The sequence below is a fragment of the Apodemus sylvaticus genome, chromosome 18, assembly GCF_947179515.1.
Source record: "Apodemus sylvaticus chromosome 18, mApoSyl1.1, whole genome shotgun sequence".
In the NCBI taxonomy this organism is placed as follows: Eukaryota; Metazoa; Chordata; class Mammalia; order Rodentia; family Muridae; genus Apodemus; species Apodemus sylvaticus.
In genome coordinates, this window is record NC_067489.1 from 48,849,063 (window position 1) to 48,868,874 (window position 19,812).

The window sequence follows — 19,812 nt, forward strand, 5'->3', positions numbered from 1 at the left end:
CTAAAAATGATAAATCACAGAATTTACTTGTGATGTTGCTAATTTGTTAGTTTGTCTCACTAAAAGTAAATTGAAGCTAATTTAATTTATAATCATGATAAATTAATATGGTTTTCAACAATAAATGATAAAATCATCTAGTAGATTTATTATTAGTATTAGTATTAGTAGTAATAATAGTAGTAGTAGAAGTAGTAGTAGTAGTAGAGGTAGTAGTAGTAGTACTGGTGAACATGTAACAGAAAAGTGCTGGAAGTTATATTTATAGTTGGATGAATCATTTATTTCTTCCTTTTAGATGAATACATTTATTTTCCATTCCTTCCTTCCTTCCTTCTTTCCTTCCTTCCTTCCTTCCTTCCTTCCTTCCTTCCTTCCTTCCTTCCTTCCTTCCTTCCTCCCTCTCCCTGACCACTATCTAGTCTATCTCTTCTCCTACTACTCCCTCCCCCACAACTATCCTCTATACCAACTGCCCTTACCTTTATTCTCTGTTTCTCTTCAGAATAGAGCAGAAACCCCATGAGTATCAACCAACTGTGTGTTGGATGAGGCAAACCATTAGAAAGTTCCTAACAAAGTCAAAAAATAAGACACAGTTTCTGCCCCTAGTACTAAGATTCCAATAAGAAGATCAAGATACACAACTGTAGCATATATGCAGAGAGCATAGGTCAGTCCTGTGGAAGCTCCCTGGTAGGCGATTCAGGCTCTGTAAGACCCTATGAGCCCATCTTGATTGATTTGTGAGTTTTCTTGTCATGTCCTTGACAACACTGGTTTCTATAATCTTTCCTCCCCTCTTATACAGGATTTCTTGAGCTCCACCTAATGTGTGGCTGTATCATTTCTAATAAAGTTTCAGATAAGTTTACAATCATTCCTTATCCAATTAGTGTCAATTTTTTTGTGGGGGGCAGTGCACCGAACCGTATTGATGGTATTCAAGAGAGTGGGGAGAGTTCCCTAGGCCCCTTCTGTTATGGGGTCTGGGATGGAAATTGTGAGGGAAATGCTCAGGCAGTTCTGAGGGCCAAGTTGGGACAGGGACTCCTCAGCAACAGAGGGCTGTTCTCTTATTCTCAGCCTCCTTGCTGGGGTAGGAGGTCCAAGGTTTCTTACCCCTTGGAGATCATGTAGGCCATGAGGTCCACCACCCTGTTGCCATAGCTATATTCATTGTCATAAGAGAAAATGAGCTTTACAAAGTTGTCATTGAGAGCAATGCCAGCCCCAGTATCAAAGGTGGAAGAGTGGGAGTTGCTGTTGAAGTCTCAGGAGACAACCTGGTCCTCAGTGTAGCCCAGGATGCCCTTTAGTGGGTCCTCAGATGCCTGCTTCACCACCTTCTTGATGCCATCATGCTTGGCAGGTTTCTCCAGGTCAGATCTACGACAACTATATTGGGGGTAGAGACAAGGAAGGCCATGCCAGTGAGCTTCCTCTTTAGCTTTGGGATGACGTTGCCCACAGACTTGGCAGAACCAGTGGGTGCAGGAATGATGTTCTGGGCAGTCCCACGGACATCATGATGCAGCTTCCCAGGGGGGCCATCCACAGTCTTCTGAGTGGCAGTGACTACATGGTTGGTGATCATGAGTCCTTCCACGATCCCAAAGTTGTCATGGATGACCTTGGCCAGGGGAGCTAAGCTGTTTTTGGTGCAGGAAGTATTGCTGACAATCTTGAGTAAGTTCTCATAGTTCTCATAGATTACACCCATCACAAACATGGGGGCATCGGCAGAAGAGACAGAGATGATGGCCCTTTTGGTTCCAGCCTTCAAGTGGGCCCCAGTCTTCTCCATGGTGGTGTAGTTGCCAGTACACTCCACAGCATACTCAGTACTAGCATCACCCCATATAATATTGCGGGATCTCGCTCCTAGAAGACTGTGATATGCTGCCCATTGATGACAAGGCTTCCAATTCTCAGCCTTGACTGAGCCTTTGAATTTGCCATGGGCGGAGTCATACTGGAACATGTTAAACATGTAGTTGGGGTCAATGAAGGGGTCATTGATAGCAACAATCTCTACTTTGCTAGATGCAGAGCAGAAAACAGCCCTGGTAACCAGGTGTTCAATACAGCCAAATCTGTTTACATTGACCTTCACCATCTTGTCTACAGGACAAGGCTGGTACTGCACAAGAAGATGCTACTGTCTTTGGAACAGGGAGGATCAGAGAGCCCAGTGTCTACTTTTTAAAACCTTCTTAAGTTAGTCCATTTTCTGATTTCCGTTATTGTTTACATGCTACATGCTCATTAGTCAAATCAATACTTTAATGTTGCTTCTTTTGGAAGCTTTTGAGAAAGGCTGATGTTAGCTTTGATGTTAGCTTCTAGTGTGGTTAGTTCTGTAAATTTCTCTAATACTATTGTGAATAGTATAGTTTATTTCATTTGTCATATGGTGGATGTTAAAGAATTATAAGGTCTATTTTATTACTTAAAGATTGTCAAGTTTATTTAGACATCTAATCTATTTACATGTAAGAGATATTTACATACATAATTTTCTTGGTTGAATATATAGAGGTAGAAATTTTGTTTCTTAAATGTGATATTTCAGCTCTACTAAATAATACACACCTCTTTTGGTTTATCTTATTTTTGTTTTTGTTTTTGTTTTTAGTTAATTACACTCACGGATGCTATGTTGTAAGAGTATCTATTACCTTTCACATTTTCTTATACTTGATAATTATTAAAACTTTCAAATTTTCATCTATTTTAATCCAATTGAAGTTTGATTTCATACCTCTGATTCATCATGGCAGTGCTAAACTTTTCCCCAAGGATTTTATTTTGTCTTAGTGCATGCATTCACACATACATACATATGTACGTATACATGCATATATATATATATGTATATATATATGACAAGAATAAGGTATTCATGGTAGTTACTTATTGAAACTGTACAATTTATATATATAGGGTATATATATAAATGTATACATATACATGTATACATGTATATTATATATACATATATGTATATTTATAAGTATATTATATAAATGGTAGTTATTCAATCTAGTCATTTAATGCCAAAATCAATGTGAAAATACTTTATACCAGTGAAGATACAGCATGCAGTAAGAATGTGTAGATACAGTAATTTACTTGCTACTGTACAGATGGAATTAGATAACATCATATTACATTAATTAGAGTAGGAACAGGAAACAATTACTTTAAGCAGTCACCCATATCTGAAATTATAAAAATTCAAGATCACAAGAGAATTGAGAAGAGCCTGAGATTCACATGAGGTTAACTGAGAGAAGAAAGAAGACTGTCCGAGGAGATAGAGAGGAGATAGGCTCAGTCAGAAAGAACCTGCTTTATATTTTTAGTTATTGCTCAGTGTGAAGCACAGTATTGTTAGTACTCTGATGTGTATCTTAATAATTCTAAGAGCATAAATGTCAAACATCTTCTTGGAAAAAACAATAAATAGTTGATGGGATGAGTAGATTAAGTAGCTTGACTTAATTGTTATACACTACATTAATATCTTACAGTCTTACTTTGTATCTCATATATATATATATATATATATATAGCATGATTTGTTCATTTACCATTAAAAGGATACTTAGTAATAAATCCATAAATATTGATAATGACAAATTAGAATGCTGGAAAAGCATGATTATTGATTTATAATCACATAAATATAATAAATAATCCATTCTTAAATTATCAGATAATAACATTATCTTACAAAAATAGGGTATTATTCTGAGACAATAGTTGATGAGTACTTACTGTGCAATAATGAAGACCTGAATTCAAATACCTAATAAGTATATTAATAATATCAGCCTGTTAATAGGCTAGAAGTACCCGCATGTGAATTATACCCAGGAGCTTATTTATGCAGTATAATCAATGGGGATTCCTGATTTGTAGTTAAGTGTTAACAAATTAAGATGCTTTTGGTTCAGTCATAGGCCACATTTCAAAGGAATAAAGACAGTAGCCCATTCTGACCCATTCTGACCTCTGTGAAAACACACACACACACACACACACATACACACATACACACACACACACACACACACACACACACACACACAAGACAACACAGAGAAAGGAGAGAAAGAAAGAGAGAGAATGAAATTAACATATACTGCTACTGTTTGAGCATATTATTTTAGAAATTATCCTGAGTGAGATAACCCAATCACAAAAGAACACACATGTGTGCACTTACTGATAAGTGGATATTAGCCCCAAAGCTCTGAATATACAAGATACAATTCACAGACCACATGAAGCTCAAGAACTATGACCAAAGTGTAGGTGATTCAGTTTTTCTGAGAAGGGGAACAAAATATTCACAGGAACAAAATATGGAGATAAAACGTGGAGCAGAGACTGCAGAAAAGGCCATCCAGAGACTGTTCCACCTGGGAATTCATTCCATATACAGTCACCAAACCCTGGCACTATTGTGGATGCCAAGAATTGCTTGCTGAAAGGATCCTGATATGGTTGTGTTCTGAGAGGCTCTGCTAGAGCCTTGCAAATACAGAGGCAGATGCTTGCAGCCAACCATTGGACTGAGCTTCCTCAAGAAAGGAGTAAGAGAAAGGACTAAAGGACCTGAAGGCCTTTACAACCTTGTTGGAAGAACAACAATATAAACTAACCAGACACCCCCAGTGCTCCCAGGGACTAAGCCATCAACCAAGGAGGACACATGGCTCCAGCTGCATATGTAGCAGGGGATTGCCTTGTCAGGTATCAATGGGAGGAGAGGTCCTTGATCTTTTTAGAATAGATGCCCCAGAGTAGGGTAATTGAAGGCAGGGAGATGGGAGTAGGATGGGTGGAGGAAATCCCTCATAGAAGCAGAGGGAGGAAGGATGGGATAGGGGGCTTCCTGGAGAGGGGGAAGACTAGAAAAGGGAATAACATTTGAAATGTAAATGAAATACCCAATTTAAAAAATAAAATATTTGCAGTAATAAAACTATATACACTCAAGGAATACTAGGTTTTCATGGACACATGTTTTGAGGGAGCAATATATTAGCAGTTCACTACTAACAATTATATTGATTTAAAAGATAATGTGTTTTAATGTTATTTATATAAACCTCTAAGTGATAGAAACAAGGTGACTTCATATACATATATACCTAATGCTAAAATGGCACCTTTTATAAATAACCAAAATGATAGCAATTCCTAACAAAGCAATTGAAAACATCTATTTTATTGAAAAAGTGAAAATGTCCCCACATTCTCTAATGCATTTTAAGTAATATTATTAGAATCAATATAAAATTCTTTCATAAGTACTTTGTAACACTTATTGTTATTAGGTTATGTAGAAACAGGTTTCATTATATCATTTTTTTGTAAAAATATCAGTTTGTTGATCTTTTATCCCCTTCTTGTCCAGGGAGACCCTATTCTATTTTGTTCTCTATCCCACTTCTTTCCTACCACATTCTAATCACAGTTGACTTTTGACCACACGTCCCTTTTTTATCTTTTATTGATTGATTGATTGATTGATTGATTTTAAACTGCAGATTTTATTGCCCTCCTGGTCCACCCTCTGACTGTTCCACCACTAATACCTCCTCCCTGCCCCCTGTCTCCAGGAGGATGTCCCCACCCCACCTGACCTCTAAACTGCCAGGGGCCTCCAGTCTCTTAAGGGTTAGGTGAATCTTCTCTGGCTGAACTCAGATCTGACAGTTTTCTGCTGTATATGTGTTGGGAGGGGGTCTCATATCAGCTGTTGTGTGCTATCTGGTTGGTGGTCCAGTGTTTGAGAGATCTTGGGGGTCCAGGTTAATTGAGACTGCTGGTCTTCCTACAGGGTATCTCTCCTCCTCAGCTTCTTTTTTTTTTCTTGGATATATTCTTTATTTACACTTCAAGTGATTTTCCCATTCCTGGATCCCCCCTTCCCGAAAGTCCCATAAGCCCTCTTCCCTCCCCCTGTTTCCCAATCCACCCCTTCCCACTTCCCTGTCCTGGTATTCCCCGACACTGCTGCACTGAGCTTTTCCAGCACCAGGGGCCACTCCTTTCTTCTTCTAGGGCACTATTTGATATGTGCATTGTGTCTTGGGTATTCCAAGTTTCTAGGCTAATAACCATTTATCAGTGAGTGCATCCCATGAGTGTTCTTTAGAGACTGGGTTACCTCACTTTGGGTGACATTCTCTAGATGCATACATTTGTCTAAGAATTTCATGAATTCATTGTTTCTAATGGCTAAATAGTACTCCATTGTGTATATATAAAACATTTTCTGAATCCATTCCTCCGTTGAGGGACATCTGGGTTCTTTCCAGATTCTAGCTATTATAAATAGAGCTGCTGTGAACATAGTGGAGTGTGTGTCCTTATTACATGCTGGAGAATCCTCTGGGAATATGCCCAGGCTTCTTTTCTAATTCAACCACAGGGGTGAGCAGCTTCTGTCCATTGGTTGGGAGCAAATATCTGCATCTGACACTTTCAGATATTTGTTGGGTCTTCCTGGAGAGCAGTCATGATAGGACCCTTTCTGGGAGTGCTCCATATCCTCAGTAGTAGTGTCAGGCCTTGGGGCCTCCCCTTGAGCTGGGTCCAACTTTGGGCCTGTCTCTGAACATTCTTTTTTCTCAGGCTCCTCTCCATTTCCATCCCTGAAGCTCTTTCAGACAGGAACAATTATGGGTTAGAGTTTTGAATGTGGGATGGCCGCCCTCTTCCTCATTTGATGCCCTGACTTTATGCTGGAAGTGGGCTCTATCCTTTCCTCTCCCCATTGTAGGGCACCTCTTCTAACGTTCCTCCTTTTGATTCCTGTGAGTCTCTCACCTCCCAAGCCTCTGGTACATTCTGGAGGGTCCCCCCCAACTTGCTTTCCCTCAGAGGTTCAGTACTTTTCCCCCACAAATGCCACATCATGTTCCCCTCTCACCCCAATCCCCTTTCCCTCCCAGGTCCCTCCCTCATTCCCCCCTTGTGGTTGGTTTCTTCTCCCTCCCAAGTGGGACTAAAGCATATATACCTGGGTAGTTCAGCTTGTTGACCTTTTTGAGTTCTGTGGACTGTATCTTGGGTATTTTGTACTTTTTTGGTTAACATCCAATTATTAATGAGTACACACCATTAATGACCTTTTGGGTCTGAGTTACCTCACTCAGGATGATATTTTCTCTTTCCATACATTTGCCTGCAAAACTCAAGATGACCTCCTGCCCCCCTGCCTTTATGAGGATGTTCCCCTACCCAACCCCCATTCCACCAGACCTCTAAACTCTCTGGGGCCTCCTTATCTTTATACCCCATTCTTTTATTGTGTTGTTTGGTTTGTTGGTGGTTAGCTTCTTGAGTTCTTTACATACTTTGGATATTAGCCCTCTATCAGATGTGGGGTTAATGAAGATTTTAAGTGTTATAGACAAATTGTTTACCTTATAAACTATAGTCAGGAAAAAATAAAAGTTAAGAATATCTTTCCAATATATAGTCATAAGTCTTAAGTACTTTCATATTTGTATTTTGACTTGAAAACTAAATCATAAAATAAAAGTGTTACATGATGATTTTTGTAACAGTCTTTACAAAGGCTATGTAACCAATCAGGGATGACTTTAAACTTCTGATTCCCTTTTCTCATAAATTACTACTACTTGCACATGGAATAGTGGACATGAAGCCCAGTTTATAGTGTGACTTGGGTTACTTATTTTAAATATAATATCTTCTTACCTACAAAACTCTAACAAGCTGTATCACAATAATAATTAAAATAATGATTGCCTTGAATTTTAATGAGGTTCAGTTAAATTGAGTTCTATTATATATTGCTTTAAAAATTATTTTTTTAAATCATCATTTATATAAAATACAGCTGGAGCTGTTCTGTGCTGCCTATTCAGTAGGGTGATTAAGGTCAATCCCTAAAGTGAGAAAATTAACATAATTCGAAGGATCTGTAGAGGTGATATTATATCTGGAAAGAGCCTAGACAGAGATATCCTCTGCAAGATCTTGTCAATTAAACACCTCAGATTCCAAGGTCAATTTGTACTCATTGTAAATATTTCCCAAATAATATTGATGTCTAATCAGGATGCAGTTGATTGTGCATGTGTGTGTGTGGGTGTGTGTGTGTGTGTGTGTGTGAGAGAGAGAGAGAGAGAGCGAGAGATCTTCTATCCTAGACCATACACTAATTTAAGATTTAAAACTTCATGTAGTAGTGAAAACTAATGAGCTGGTGACTTATAATAGCACACATATTAAAGTACACCTAATATTGAAATTAGCTAAATTATGTCATCATTAGACATTGTTACTAACTAATGTTTTGGAAAATCAGTGTCTGTATGTAAGGGTTACGGTCACAAAAATCCTTTCTTTCTTTGGCCTGATACCAACTCTCTCTTTAAATTTGTTCCTATGGTTAATGTTATTGTGATTTGCCATGTATTTTATAATTTTATGCAAATTTAGTTTATTTAATATTAAACTTTGGGCATTTATTTTTTCACAAGGACTAATTGTAGGTACCAAGACCTGCGATGTTTGTGACGTCATACAAGCGACAATTAAGACAATATATAGGTCTGTTGCCAAGGCAACGGCCACCGTTTACCCAGAATTCCATAGCCCACCTTTACCTGTAACTACATCATCACCCATATATAACCAGGCAGTGTTTTGCCCCCGTCCTCTTTTCTTTTCTTTTCTTTCTCTCCTTCCTTCCTGCCCGCTACCCCTTCCCTATCTTAAATAAAGTCCCATGTGGAACTGTTTGGCCTGGTGTATCTCATTGTGGCCCATGTCTCCACCAAATCCCAGCGCGCAATGCATGCATGACAAGCAGACAGGATCTTTTGCACAGAAACCAACACTAATGAATTTATCAATTTAAGGATACAAGGACAGTCTTTTATTTGCCAGTTGTTCATTTTGTTTACTTTGTTTACTTTCACAATCTGTTTACTAGTCTTAACATATTTGAGTTTCCAAACACAAATATCTTAAGACACAATGCTATAGAAGTTGATTTTATGTTCATATAACAGCTTTGGGAGATTATTTACCGTCAGTGGATCGCTGTATTTCAAGTGATCTTTTCGTGACCCAGGCTTCTTCACTTTATGAATCCATCATCTCTCAGGGCTTTATTATTGAATGTTTTCAAGTGGAAAAGTGCTAGTGGTAAGAGGCGAGGTCCTAGCGGGCACTGCTGCATCCGAATGTCTCCACTTGGGACAAGCAAACATTGCTATTTCTCTGCTTCCTTTGAAACACATCAGTCACGTGACCACATATCCCTAACCACACAAGGCCATGAGATGAAGACTCTATGTTGAAGAGGCCCCTCCCAGTGACTATTCTGTTCGATAGGAAAGGTAAAAATGTAGTGTAGTGTTTGTGAAGAGGGCCATTATTCTGGATTCCAAAATCTGTGTGTAATCTTATTTCCTCTTCAGGGAAACAAATATAAATTCTATCCAGTCACTTAATTGATTTGAAAGTAGTATCACCTATAATAGTGAATGTGAAAAATACTACAAATGAAACCAAGCTGTGTATGATGTGCGAGATAGTCGAGAGTGTTCTGGGAAGACTTCAACCTGAAAGCCCCTCGACTTTACAGAGAGAAGCAGCAGGGTTTAATCTTCCACCTCCTCTTCCTATCCCTCCACATTTTCTTGCTTCTGTTCTATTTGTCTTTCCTCATCATTTATTCTTCTTGTTGCAATTCAGTTTTCATGCAAGGATGGAATTTTATTGCTTTGCCTCCTCCCATGGCATACACTAAAGTTTGCTAATTAATCATAGGTGATAGGCACAACTTCAGAGAAAAAAATGTGTTTTATTTTCTGTGGGTAAGAATTCTGATCTTGGCCTTTCCAAAATAACAGAAATTACTTAATCCAAGAATAGTTGAGATACTCATAGACCAGTACACAATCTTTTGTTTGGGGTTTGGGTTAAAGTTAATGGACTATATCTCCTTAAGAATGACACAAAGCTGGAAGGTTGTGATATAGGGGATATATATCAACTATAATGAGCAACAGTTCAACGTTCACTGTTTGTTATAGTATTTTAAATTTAATTTTAAGATGTAAAACCTATTTTTATGCTGAAACTAGTCAAATCTTACTTGACCATTAAAATATTAGGAGTAGATAGACAGGATATGAAACACGAGATGCCATGTCTCTCAACCCATTTAATCCACTGGAAAGCTGTAGGATTCAATAAAGAGGCAATGAGTTTTAGAAATGGGGGCACTCATGTTTTTTACAACATATCTTAGAGAGCTAGTATTGCTGCTCACAAATCATAGTTATTATTTATACAAAAAACACAAGGAAACTACTCACAAATTTATGACACCCCAAATTGATGAATTTTAGTTCAAGAAAAAGTGAAATACACTGATTTAGTTAGGGTGTTCTTGGGTAACAGTATACTTTCTTTGATTTTGTTTGTCTTTTCTGAACTCATCCTGAATTCCAGTAGCTTTAGCTTGCTCTAGACTTACAAAGCTCTTCTTTTTAAAACACCCGGGTCTTATGGTCTATTCTGATGTTCCCTAATCATAATTAAAACTATACTTTTCATTGGCAATAGGTTAAGTGCACAGTTGATTTGACCCTTGTTCCTTCACAGTCAACTATACCTGTCTCATCTGAATAGTGAATAAGTTTCTTTACTCAGGTCAGAAATGACTCCTTCATGGCCAGCTACTTATTAAATAAAAGTTCAAGTTATTAGCCAACACATGGATTAGATCAACTGGGATAATGTTTACTAAAGTCATCTCATGCAGAAAGGATAAAGAAGTTCAGGTCTCATTAGACATTTTATTCTGACCTGTATACAACAATACAGTAGAGGAAGAAATTATATTCTAAAGCATAGAGGACAGACATTTTAATCTCCCAAGATCTCTTACTGGTAGAGTCAGGCATGAGATTCATCATTAACATAAAAACTATGTATCAAAACCAGTACTCAGCCACACTAGTTTTACTTGGAAGAAGATGATAATACCATGAAATATATGTCACCCAAAATTACTACAATACTGGTTGGGAAATTTCTGCTTCTGTGACATTTGATCTTCAACATCTTCCTGTGCCTATGTATGTCTCTAGTATAAGCACAGGAGTCTGTGAAGCAAGAAGAAAGAGTCACCCACTAGATACAATCTTTGGTAGCATTTGGATTTCCTAGAATCTTACCACCCTGATTCTTTCTTAGGAAACACAAACTCAGCAGACCTACAGGATAGAACACTAAGGGAAAGAAGACATATCCTTCACTATAAAGTTTTAGATTATATACATTAAGATTTTCATGAATATTAAAGTAACATAAATGTATTTAAAAGAATAAATGATATTAGGGAGGCAATGTTAGACTGCAATGATGGAACACCTATCATGTTTCAAATTGTATGCTAATGTCACAACTCTAGAATGATAATGTAAAGAGATAATGTGACTTTCAGGACAGAAAAAAAAAACATAACTATGGAAGTGGAGTCTTCATGGGTACATTCATCATTAAGCCAATGTATTCCACTGTGTATTGTAGAAGTAGAGACATGGCTGTCTCTGAAGCACCGAGAGATAGGTGCTTGCGAGACCGGCACAAAGCCTTCCAGCACTGTATTCTTAAATAAGTAGACTCTGAAACTGTGAGAAAAGAACTGTTATTGTTTTTATGATATACCTTCTATAGAATTTTATTAGAGTAGCCCGGATAGACAAAATAGTATTTTCCACTTAAAAACAACATATGTGGCTTAGGAATTTGAATCAATAGTTAAAAGGCTGTAAGGGGAGGTTCTGATACTAAGGTCTTATGCCTTAATTGGTTCTTGATTTGTCAGTAAAGAAGGTTGGAAGCTAATTGCTGGTGTGAAGGTATAGGTGGGGCTTCTGGGTTCCAGGAAGAAAAAGGCAGATGCAAGGAAGGAGAGAAGCTTTTCTGCCAGTCTTTGTAAAGAGGAAGACACTGTAATGATGTAAGGCTTCAGAGCTCGGGCCTATGGCCTTCACTAAGGGCGGGTGGGCCACGATGTTGGGCAGGGACTAGGTCAACAAGCCACTTAAACTTTAGTTTAGGGCAGGAAGAAAAATGGAGATAATAAATTGGTAAAGTCGCATCTTTCCTGTGCCCATCAATTGTTCCAAGAAGGCAAATTCTAAAGGAATTAACTATGGGTGTGTGTCTTTTATTCAAAGATTCAAGAGTTTTGGGTTAGATCTGGCAGCAGCTGTTCCAAGAACAAATGCAGGTAGTCACCCTGGAGCAAAGGTCAAAACAAATGGGAGCCAGGAGTGGAGCTGGTGGATCTGTAACCTCCTGGAGCTAAAGGCAGGTAGAAAAGGAAGCCTGGTTGGGGCTGGTGGCATCTATCCCTGAGCTAAGCCCCTTGGAACAAAAGGAAAGGTTGGAAGAGCCAGAGCACAGGCTGCATCCCATGCAAAGGTCATAGAGCTATTACAAAACTACTCACAACAAGGCAACTTGTAGTGTGGTCCTAATGATGAGTGTGATTTCAAGCATCCACCAAATGCCAGGTCCTGATGTGTCTGCCTGGAGACTTTGGCTCAAGATAATAGTGTAGAGAGTAAGAGTGGAGGACCCTGGATGTCATCTTCTGACTTCCCTATATCCACATACCACCAGCCATTGTCGACTCATAGACATCAACAATTATAAAATAAGCTGCTCATAGGTGTGAGAAAAATAGGATCTTTTCTGCTAGGATTTATTTCATATTTGACCAAAATGTTAATTTGATAGAGGGAGTGCCAGAAATCACTTTTAGCATAATTAAAAATATTGTGTCACTATACTTAGAGGTAAACCAATAGAAATATAGGTTCTAATTATGATATCAAATGAGATTTCGTCATACAGAAATCTTACTAATTATATTCAATAAGAAAATAAAGATTTTAATTTTGAATTGGATATTATTTTAATACTTTTGTTAAATAAATAGTTAAATATTGATTACTTAAGTTTTCCCATATCCTACAGGATATGAAATTAAACAGAAAGTGCCATAGGTGCTTATAGCACCTTGGACCCTTGATCTTTACTTTTTATGAGATTACTACTGTTCAAGGAGTAATTCTGTAAGATCTAGTACTGAAAATTTCTAAGTTATTAAACATAAAAGGCCTCAAAGGGGAAAAAGTTAAGCTATAGATATGCAGGTATTTCGAATATATATTACTTAGCATAATTTCTATGAATTTTGATTTTGTTAAATGCTAGATTTTTGTTAATTCATAGTGCACCCACATTCATGTAACAAATATTTTAATTTTTTTGCAGTTTTCTTTAATGACTAAAAAAATTTTTATTTTTAAACAAGGAATGCTATTCTAAAAATATGAATCTGTTCACAATTTTATGATTATAGATAGCTTTAAAGTAGATTAAACCCCTGTCCAATATAACTCTTAATTAGTTTTGAGTACATTGTTGGCTTTCAATGGAATATCTAGTATTCCTCAATTAATGAAAATACCCAATTATGTGCTGATCCAAACTTATCTGAATCATTCCACAGGGCTTTTGATAAAACTAAATATGACTTCCATCATTAGACTCAGATTTCAAAATGAGTCTATTGGTTTATCTAGACTTCTGCTCTGTTAAATGCCTATATTGGCAAGACAGCTGAGACGTCTAGATTTCAGACCAAAGTTTAGCTAACTTAAATATGATATCCTATAATTGATAGCCTCCTTGACAGAGGTTTAGGTCTTGGATGACCTAAAAGTTAAGGCTCTGAGAATATATGTGGGATATCATCTATTATGGTAACTGACATAAAAGTAATCATTCTTTTTACTGGGGTTCTGGCCTGCATAGAAGAAAGATCTCTGTGCTTTCTCACTATGGACAAATCTTGACTGGCAGCCTCTCCAGTCAAATTGCTATAATTTCCTCAACATGATGGACTATATACCCCAAATCATAAGGTGAAATTCTTCTTTTCCTATGCTGCTTCTCATATGGTATTTGTTCAAAGCACAAAAGAAAGAGATGGATTCCAGTTGAGCCAGCACCATTTGTTAAAAAGACTATCTTTTTTCCAGTGGATGTTTGCAGCTCCTTTGTCAAAGATCAAGTGACCATAGGTGTGTGGGTTCATTTCTCGCTCTTCAATTCTATTCCATTGATCTACTTGCCCGTCTCTGTACCAATACCATGCAGTTTTTAACACTATTGCTCTGTAGTACTGCTTGAGGTGGGGGATACTGATTCCCCCAGAAGTTCTTTTACTGTTTAGAATAGTTTTTAACTATCCTGGGTTTTTTGTTACTCAAGATGAATTTGAGAATTGCTCCTTCTAACTCTATAAAGAACTGAGTTGAGATTTTGATGGGGATTGCATTGAATCTGTAGTTTGCTTTTGGCAAGATTGCTATTTTTACTATATTAATCCTTCCAACCCAAGAGCATGGAAGATTTTTCCATTTTCTGATGCCTTCTTTGATTTCTTCAAAGACTTGAAGTTCTTGTCATACAAATCTTTCACTTGTTTGGTTAGAGTCATATCAAGATACTTTATATTGTTTGTGGCTATTGTGAAGGGAATGCAAATTGACCCATTCTTATCCCCTTGTACTAAGCTCAAGTCCAAGTAGATCAAGAACCTCCACATAAAACCAGACACACTGAAACTAATAGAAAAGAAACTGGGGAGGCCCTTGAGCACATGGACACAGGGGAAAATTTCCTGAACAGAACACCAATAGCTTATGCTATAAGATCAAAAATTGACAAAAGGGATCTCATAAAATTACAAAGTTTCTGTAAGACAAAGGACACTGTTAAAAGGACAAAATAACAACCAACAAATTGGGAAAATATCTTTACCAACCCTAATTCCAACAGAGGAATATCCAAGATATACAAAAACTCAAGAAGGTAGACTCCAGGGAGCCAAATAACCCTGTTAAAAATGGGGTACAGGCTTAACAAAGAATTTTCACTTGAGGAATATCCAATGGCTGAGAATCACCTAAAGAAATGTTCCACATCCTTAGTCATAAGGGAAATACAAATCAAAACAACCCTGAGATTCCACCTCACACCAGTCAGAATGGCTAAGAACAAACACTCAGGTGAAAACAGGTGCTGGTGAGGATGTGGAGAAAGAGGAACACTCCTCCACTGCTGGTGGGATTGTAAGCTGGTACAACCACTTTGGAAATCAGTCTGGTGGTTCCTCAGAAAACTGGGCATGATACTACCAGAGAATCCTGTTATACCACTCCTGGCCATATGTCCAGAAGATTCCCCAGCGTGTAATAAGGACAAATGCTTCACTATGTTCATAGCAGCCCTATTTATAATAGCCAGAAACTAGAAAGAACCAAGATGTCCCTCAATGGAGGAATGGATACAGTAAATGTGGTATATTAATACTATGGAATGCTACTCAGCTATTAAAAACAATGAATTCATGAAATTCTTAGGCAAGTGGGTGGAACTGGAGAATGTCATCCTGAATAAGGTGATCCAATCATAAAAGAACACACATGGTATGCATTCACTGATAAGAAGATATTAGCCTAGAAGGTTGGAATAGCCAAGAAACCATTCACATATCAAATGGTGCCCAAGAAGAAGAACGGAGAGGCCCCTGGTCCTGCGAAGGCTCAGTGCAGCAGTGTAGGGGAATACCAGGACCGGGAAGCGGGAAGGGGTTGATTGGGGAACAGGGGGAGGGAAGAGGACTTATGGGACTGTTGGGGAAGGGGGATCGAGGAAAGAGGAAATCATTTAAAATGTAAATAAAGAATATATCTAATAAAAAAATAAGGAGATGGATTAAAGGGTGATCATGTAATTTATGGAAAGGGGGAGATGAAAACAAAACAAAAGCAAATAAGACAAAGACACAAACACAAGTTGAATGAGTAAACCTTCAATTTGTGTGTACTACAGCAGCAGAGCAGCTGCTTACAAATGAGAAACTTGAAAAAGAAACAACACATGAGAACCAGTTTACTCTAGATAAAGATGCTTGTATATTCACAGAAGACAGTTATACATATGACATGGATTACAGTATGGCTGGAGAAAGGTCTTGACTTCAGTTCCACATTTTCACGCATGCATTCATTCCATCAGTCAGTCGTTCTTCTATTCATGTAATATACAATGAGTAACTCATATGTCTCAGTATTCTAGTGTTGAAAATTCATGTAAATCAATAAAATGATTAATGAAAAATTCATGGGTGAATGAAGCAGAAGGGAATCCTTGCCTGTCAGAGGTCTTGTAGTGCATGGGAATTCTAGCTTAAGGCTATAATGATTGTGTTTTTTGACACAAGTGAACTAAAAATTCTTTACTCAAATACCTTCCCATTAGACCTCCACTGTCAAAAAAGCTGAGTGATAATACACAATGATTTCAGTAAATACTGTACATAAAAACAATTTATTTTTATTGGCTTTAGGAATTGGTTGGTGGTAAAAAGATTGGTCTTTTGCCATTGTTGTTGTTGTTCAAAGCTGTCTTTAACAGGGTGACAATAATCCCCAGCATAAATAATTGACATATTTCCAGAGTTGGATAGTTTATAGCAAGAAAAAGATGAATGAGATGATGCAAGAATTTGCTTGCATTGATGTTGTTTTAAAGGCCATATTCTGCATGTGGTTACAATTAAACATTGTCTTCTGACACGATTACTTATTGTACAGGTATTCAAGAGGGTTTATCAGGATATGGGGCCCTGTAAAATTTCTGTTAGATTCTATTTAGGAAAAGCTATCTGAGAAATATAGAACAAAATGTGAAATTGTGTATATTTTCCAGAAACTTCAAATATTTGATGCTTTCAATTGCATCTGCACACAAATTCTAGTCTCTGTTAAGGATTTATTGATTATTTCATTAATAGAAGTTCATATTATTCAGATATTTAAAAAACGTTATTTTTCTCAGGAAAAAAGAGCTTATTTGAAGAGTAAAATGATTAACCTTCCAAGTGTGTTTTGTAAAGCAAATGTATGGTTAATATATGTCACACATATAACTGAAGGTGCATGTATGATTATTATGTGTTTTGGATATACTTAAAGAAATAATTTCCAAAATTTAAGCTACCAATTTAGTCCTGCTGAGATCTCAAAGTTACAATTTCCTTCATTGTGCAATTTCTTCAAAAACACTTCAGATCCTTTGTATATATATAAAAAATATTTACACATCAGTGTTGCTGTAGTCATGTGTGAAACTTATCTAATTGGAAGAATAATGATTCCAGGGTCAAGCCCAGGATAATGGCAATTTCACAGTCTAACTCTTTAAAAGTGCCCCTTTCTCTCAGGCCATCTTGTAAAAGACAATAATTATAATTTTATACATGCATAAAAAATTACTTCAGATAGAAAACTTTGAAGAGAGGACTGTAAAAATAATCTATGCCATGATAATATGGTCACAAATTGCCCAGTTCTTGCTGAGGGGTAGGTAGCTTATGCTCTTTATAGTCCCTCTGGGAAATACTCAGATTCATTTTATTAGACGACTTCATTATTCACTGTAGATAAACATCCTAGATAAAATATATTTGATCTAAAAAAGTACACATTTATAGTATTGAGGACACATAATAAAAAGTTACACATTAATAATGCATTAATAAATGACATTTAATATTTTTCCACTGTATGCTATACTCCTATATTCTGGGTAGCATGTTTTACATAGATTTAATTCTCATCTTTTATTGTATACTATCTTCAATATGATCTGTATTTGATAATATTAAAAAACTGTGTTTGTTTAGTATTTTAAAAAATGTGTGATTTCTTCTTTGAGGAGGTAATTAAAGCAGGTGATGTTTAAATTACTGACCTGGGATCACACCCTTTAAAAGGGATGAATCCAAGGCTTTATACCTCACTGTAGTAATATATCTTGAATCACTCATGTCTGGTAGAGCTCTCTTTCCTATTTCTGTATGTGTAGCAATTGGTTTTGTGACCTATGGCACTGAGGTTCCTTATCTGTAATAGTAGAAAATTCTACTAGCATTCTCTAATAGGGATACTGCCGGATAGAGTCAGCCTATCACAGAGGAGAGTACTTAGCAAAGGAAAACACTTTCATCTTAGCAGTCAAGAAGCAGAGATATAAGCTAGGTGGTGGTGGCACATGCCTTTATTCCCAGCACTTGGGAATCAGAGGCAGGCAGATTTCTGAGTTAGAGGTCAGCTACACAAAGAAACCCTATTTTGAAGAAAAAAAAAGAAGAAGAAGAAGCAGAGATATAGACCATGAGAAGGAAGAAATGATTTTATATATATATATATGTGTGTGTGTGTGTGTGTGTGTGTGTGTGTGTGTGTGTTTGTATGATAGGTTAAATAAAGAATATTACTTGATATATATGTGTCTCTGTGTGTGTGCATACAGAAAAAGATGTTCATATGAACATCATAAATGTACATAAACATACACATAAATATATCTCATATACATATACATCATGCATACATACATACACCAACACACTCACAAATAGGAACGTTCCTCAAGTAAACTCTTCTCTTACAGTAGGCCTCAATTTCTAACATTTTCAGAACAACTCAAAGTAGTCCTACCAAGACAGCACCTAGTCTTTCAGAACTGTCGATGTAGGGAACATTTGAGTGTTTTCTTTGACTCTGTTACTATTACCATTTTTAATATAAGGCACACATTATTTTGAAGCAGATTTCAAAACAAAGCATGTGCTTTCTCTGTTGTTTGCCAGGATCAGGCTTCACAGTTGCTCATAATTTGAAAACATTTATGTTATAATATTGGCCAACCCATTTGTGATGGTCTCCTTATAGCACACCATCTAGAAGTCAAGACTGTGAGGATTGTTCTGCTCTTTCAGTCTTATTTATCTTTACTCTTCTTGAAAAGAATATTAACTTTTTTTTGCCTTCCAGGTTAATTGATATAAAAGTAACTTTTATTTGCCTGTTGTAATTGTCATCTTGGAAGCTTACTGCTCAATAAGCTCACCCTTTCTGGTTCTTCCAGAACTCTACCCTACTGATTAAATTCAGCTATTCTGGCTTAATGCTTCTTCAAGCTGATTAATTCAATATGACTTCTCTCAGCTTCTCACTGAATTGCTCAAATTGCTTGGGCTCAGACTAATTCTGGGAATTTGTTTTATTTTTCTGGTTCATTCTTATTTTTTGACTTCAAACTCCTCTATTGACCATCAGTGAACTGCATGAACTCATGAAGGAAATCAATTTCACTGCACTACACTCACTCCACTGACTCCCACTGATTAACCAAACTGACTGAACTCAATGAATACAACTGACTTATTCTCTCTCTATGCCTTGCTCTGAAAGATCTTTTCTACTAAGAATTGGACATATCCTTTCTCTGACTCTTACTATGAAAACTTTCACTGATTTTTCATTTTGCCGTCTGCCCCTCAATTAGATGCCACTTTGGGATTAACAGTGTACACTAAAGGATTCCAGTCAGAGGGATGAAAGTCATATAACTAAGGGCGTATTTCCATTCCTGGTGACTAACCTAGAATGCCTTTGGATGTGATTAGAGTAGCTGAATAAAAATTTCTCTGCAAATTTTGTAGCTTTTATATCTGTTATGGATACAACTCCACTTTAGTGTTCAGTTGAAGTCAGCCCATTCATTAATTATATTTGTTGTTGAGATAAAGTACTATGATCAAAATTCCCCTGTGGTAGAAAGACTTTATTTTGGTTTATAGCTATGGGA

General features: G+C 37.0%; 1 protein-coding gene across 1 annotated transcript; it reads right to left on the bottom strand.

Annotated features, from left to right (window-relative positions):
* Positions 1-1,339: 1,339 nt before the first annotated feature.
* LOC127668468 (glyceraldehyde-3-phosphate dehydrogenase-like) lies at positions 1,340-2,119 on the bottom strand. Its single transcript, XM_052162120.1, has one exon. The coding sequence runs from the start codon at positions 2,117-2,119 to the stop codon at positions 1,340-1,342; it is 780 nt and encodes a 259-aa protein (XP_052018080.1).
* Positions 2,120-19,812: the final 17,693 nt, after the last annotated feature.

Coding starts and splice junctions, on each gene's coding strand:
- LOC127668468 (XM_052162120.1), bottom strand. CDS start 2,119: ATGGTGAAGGTCAATGTAAACAGATTTGGCTGTATTGAACACCTGGTT.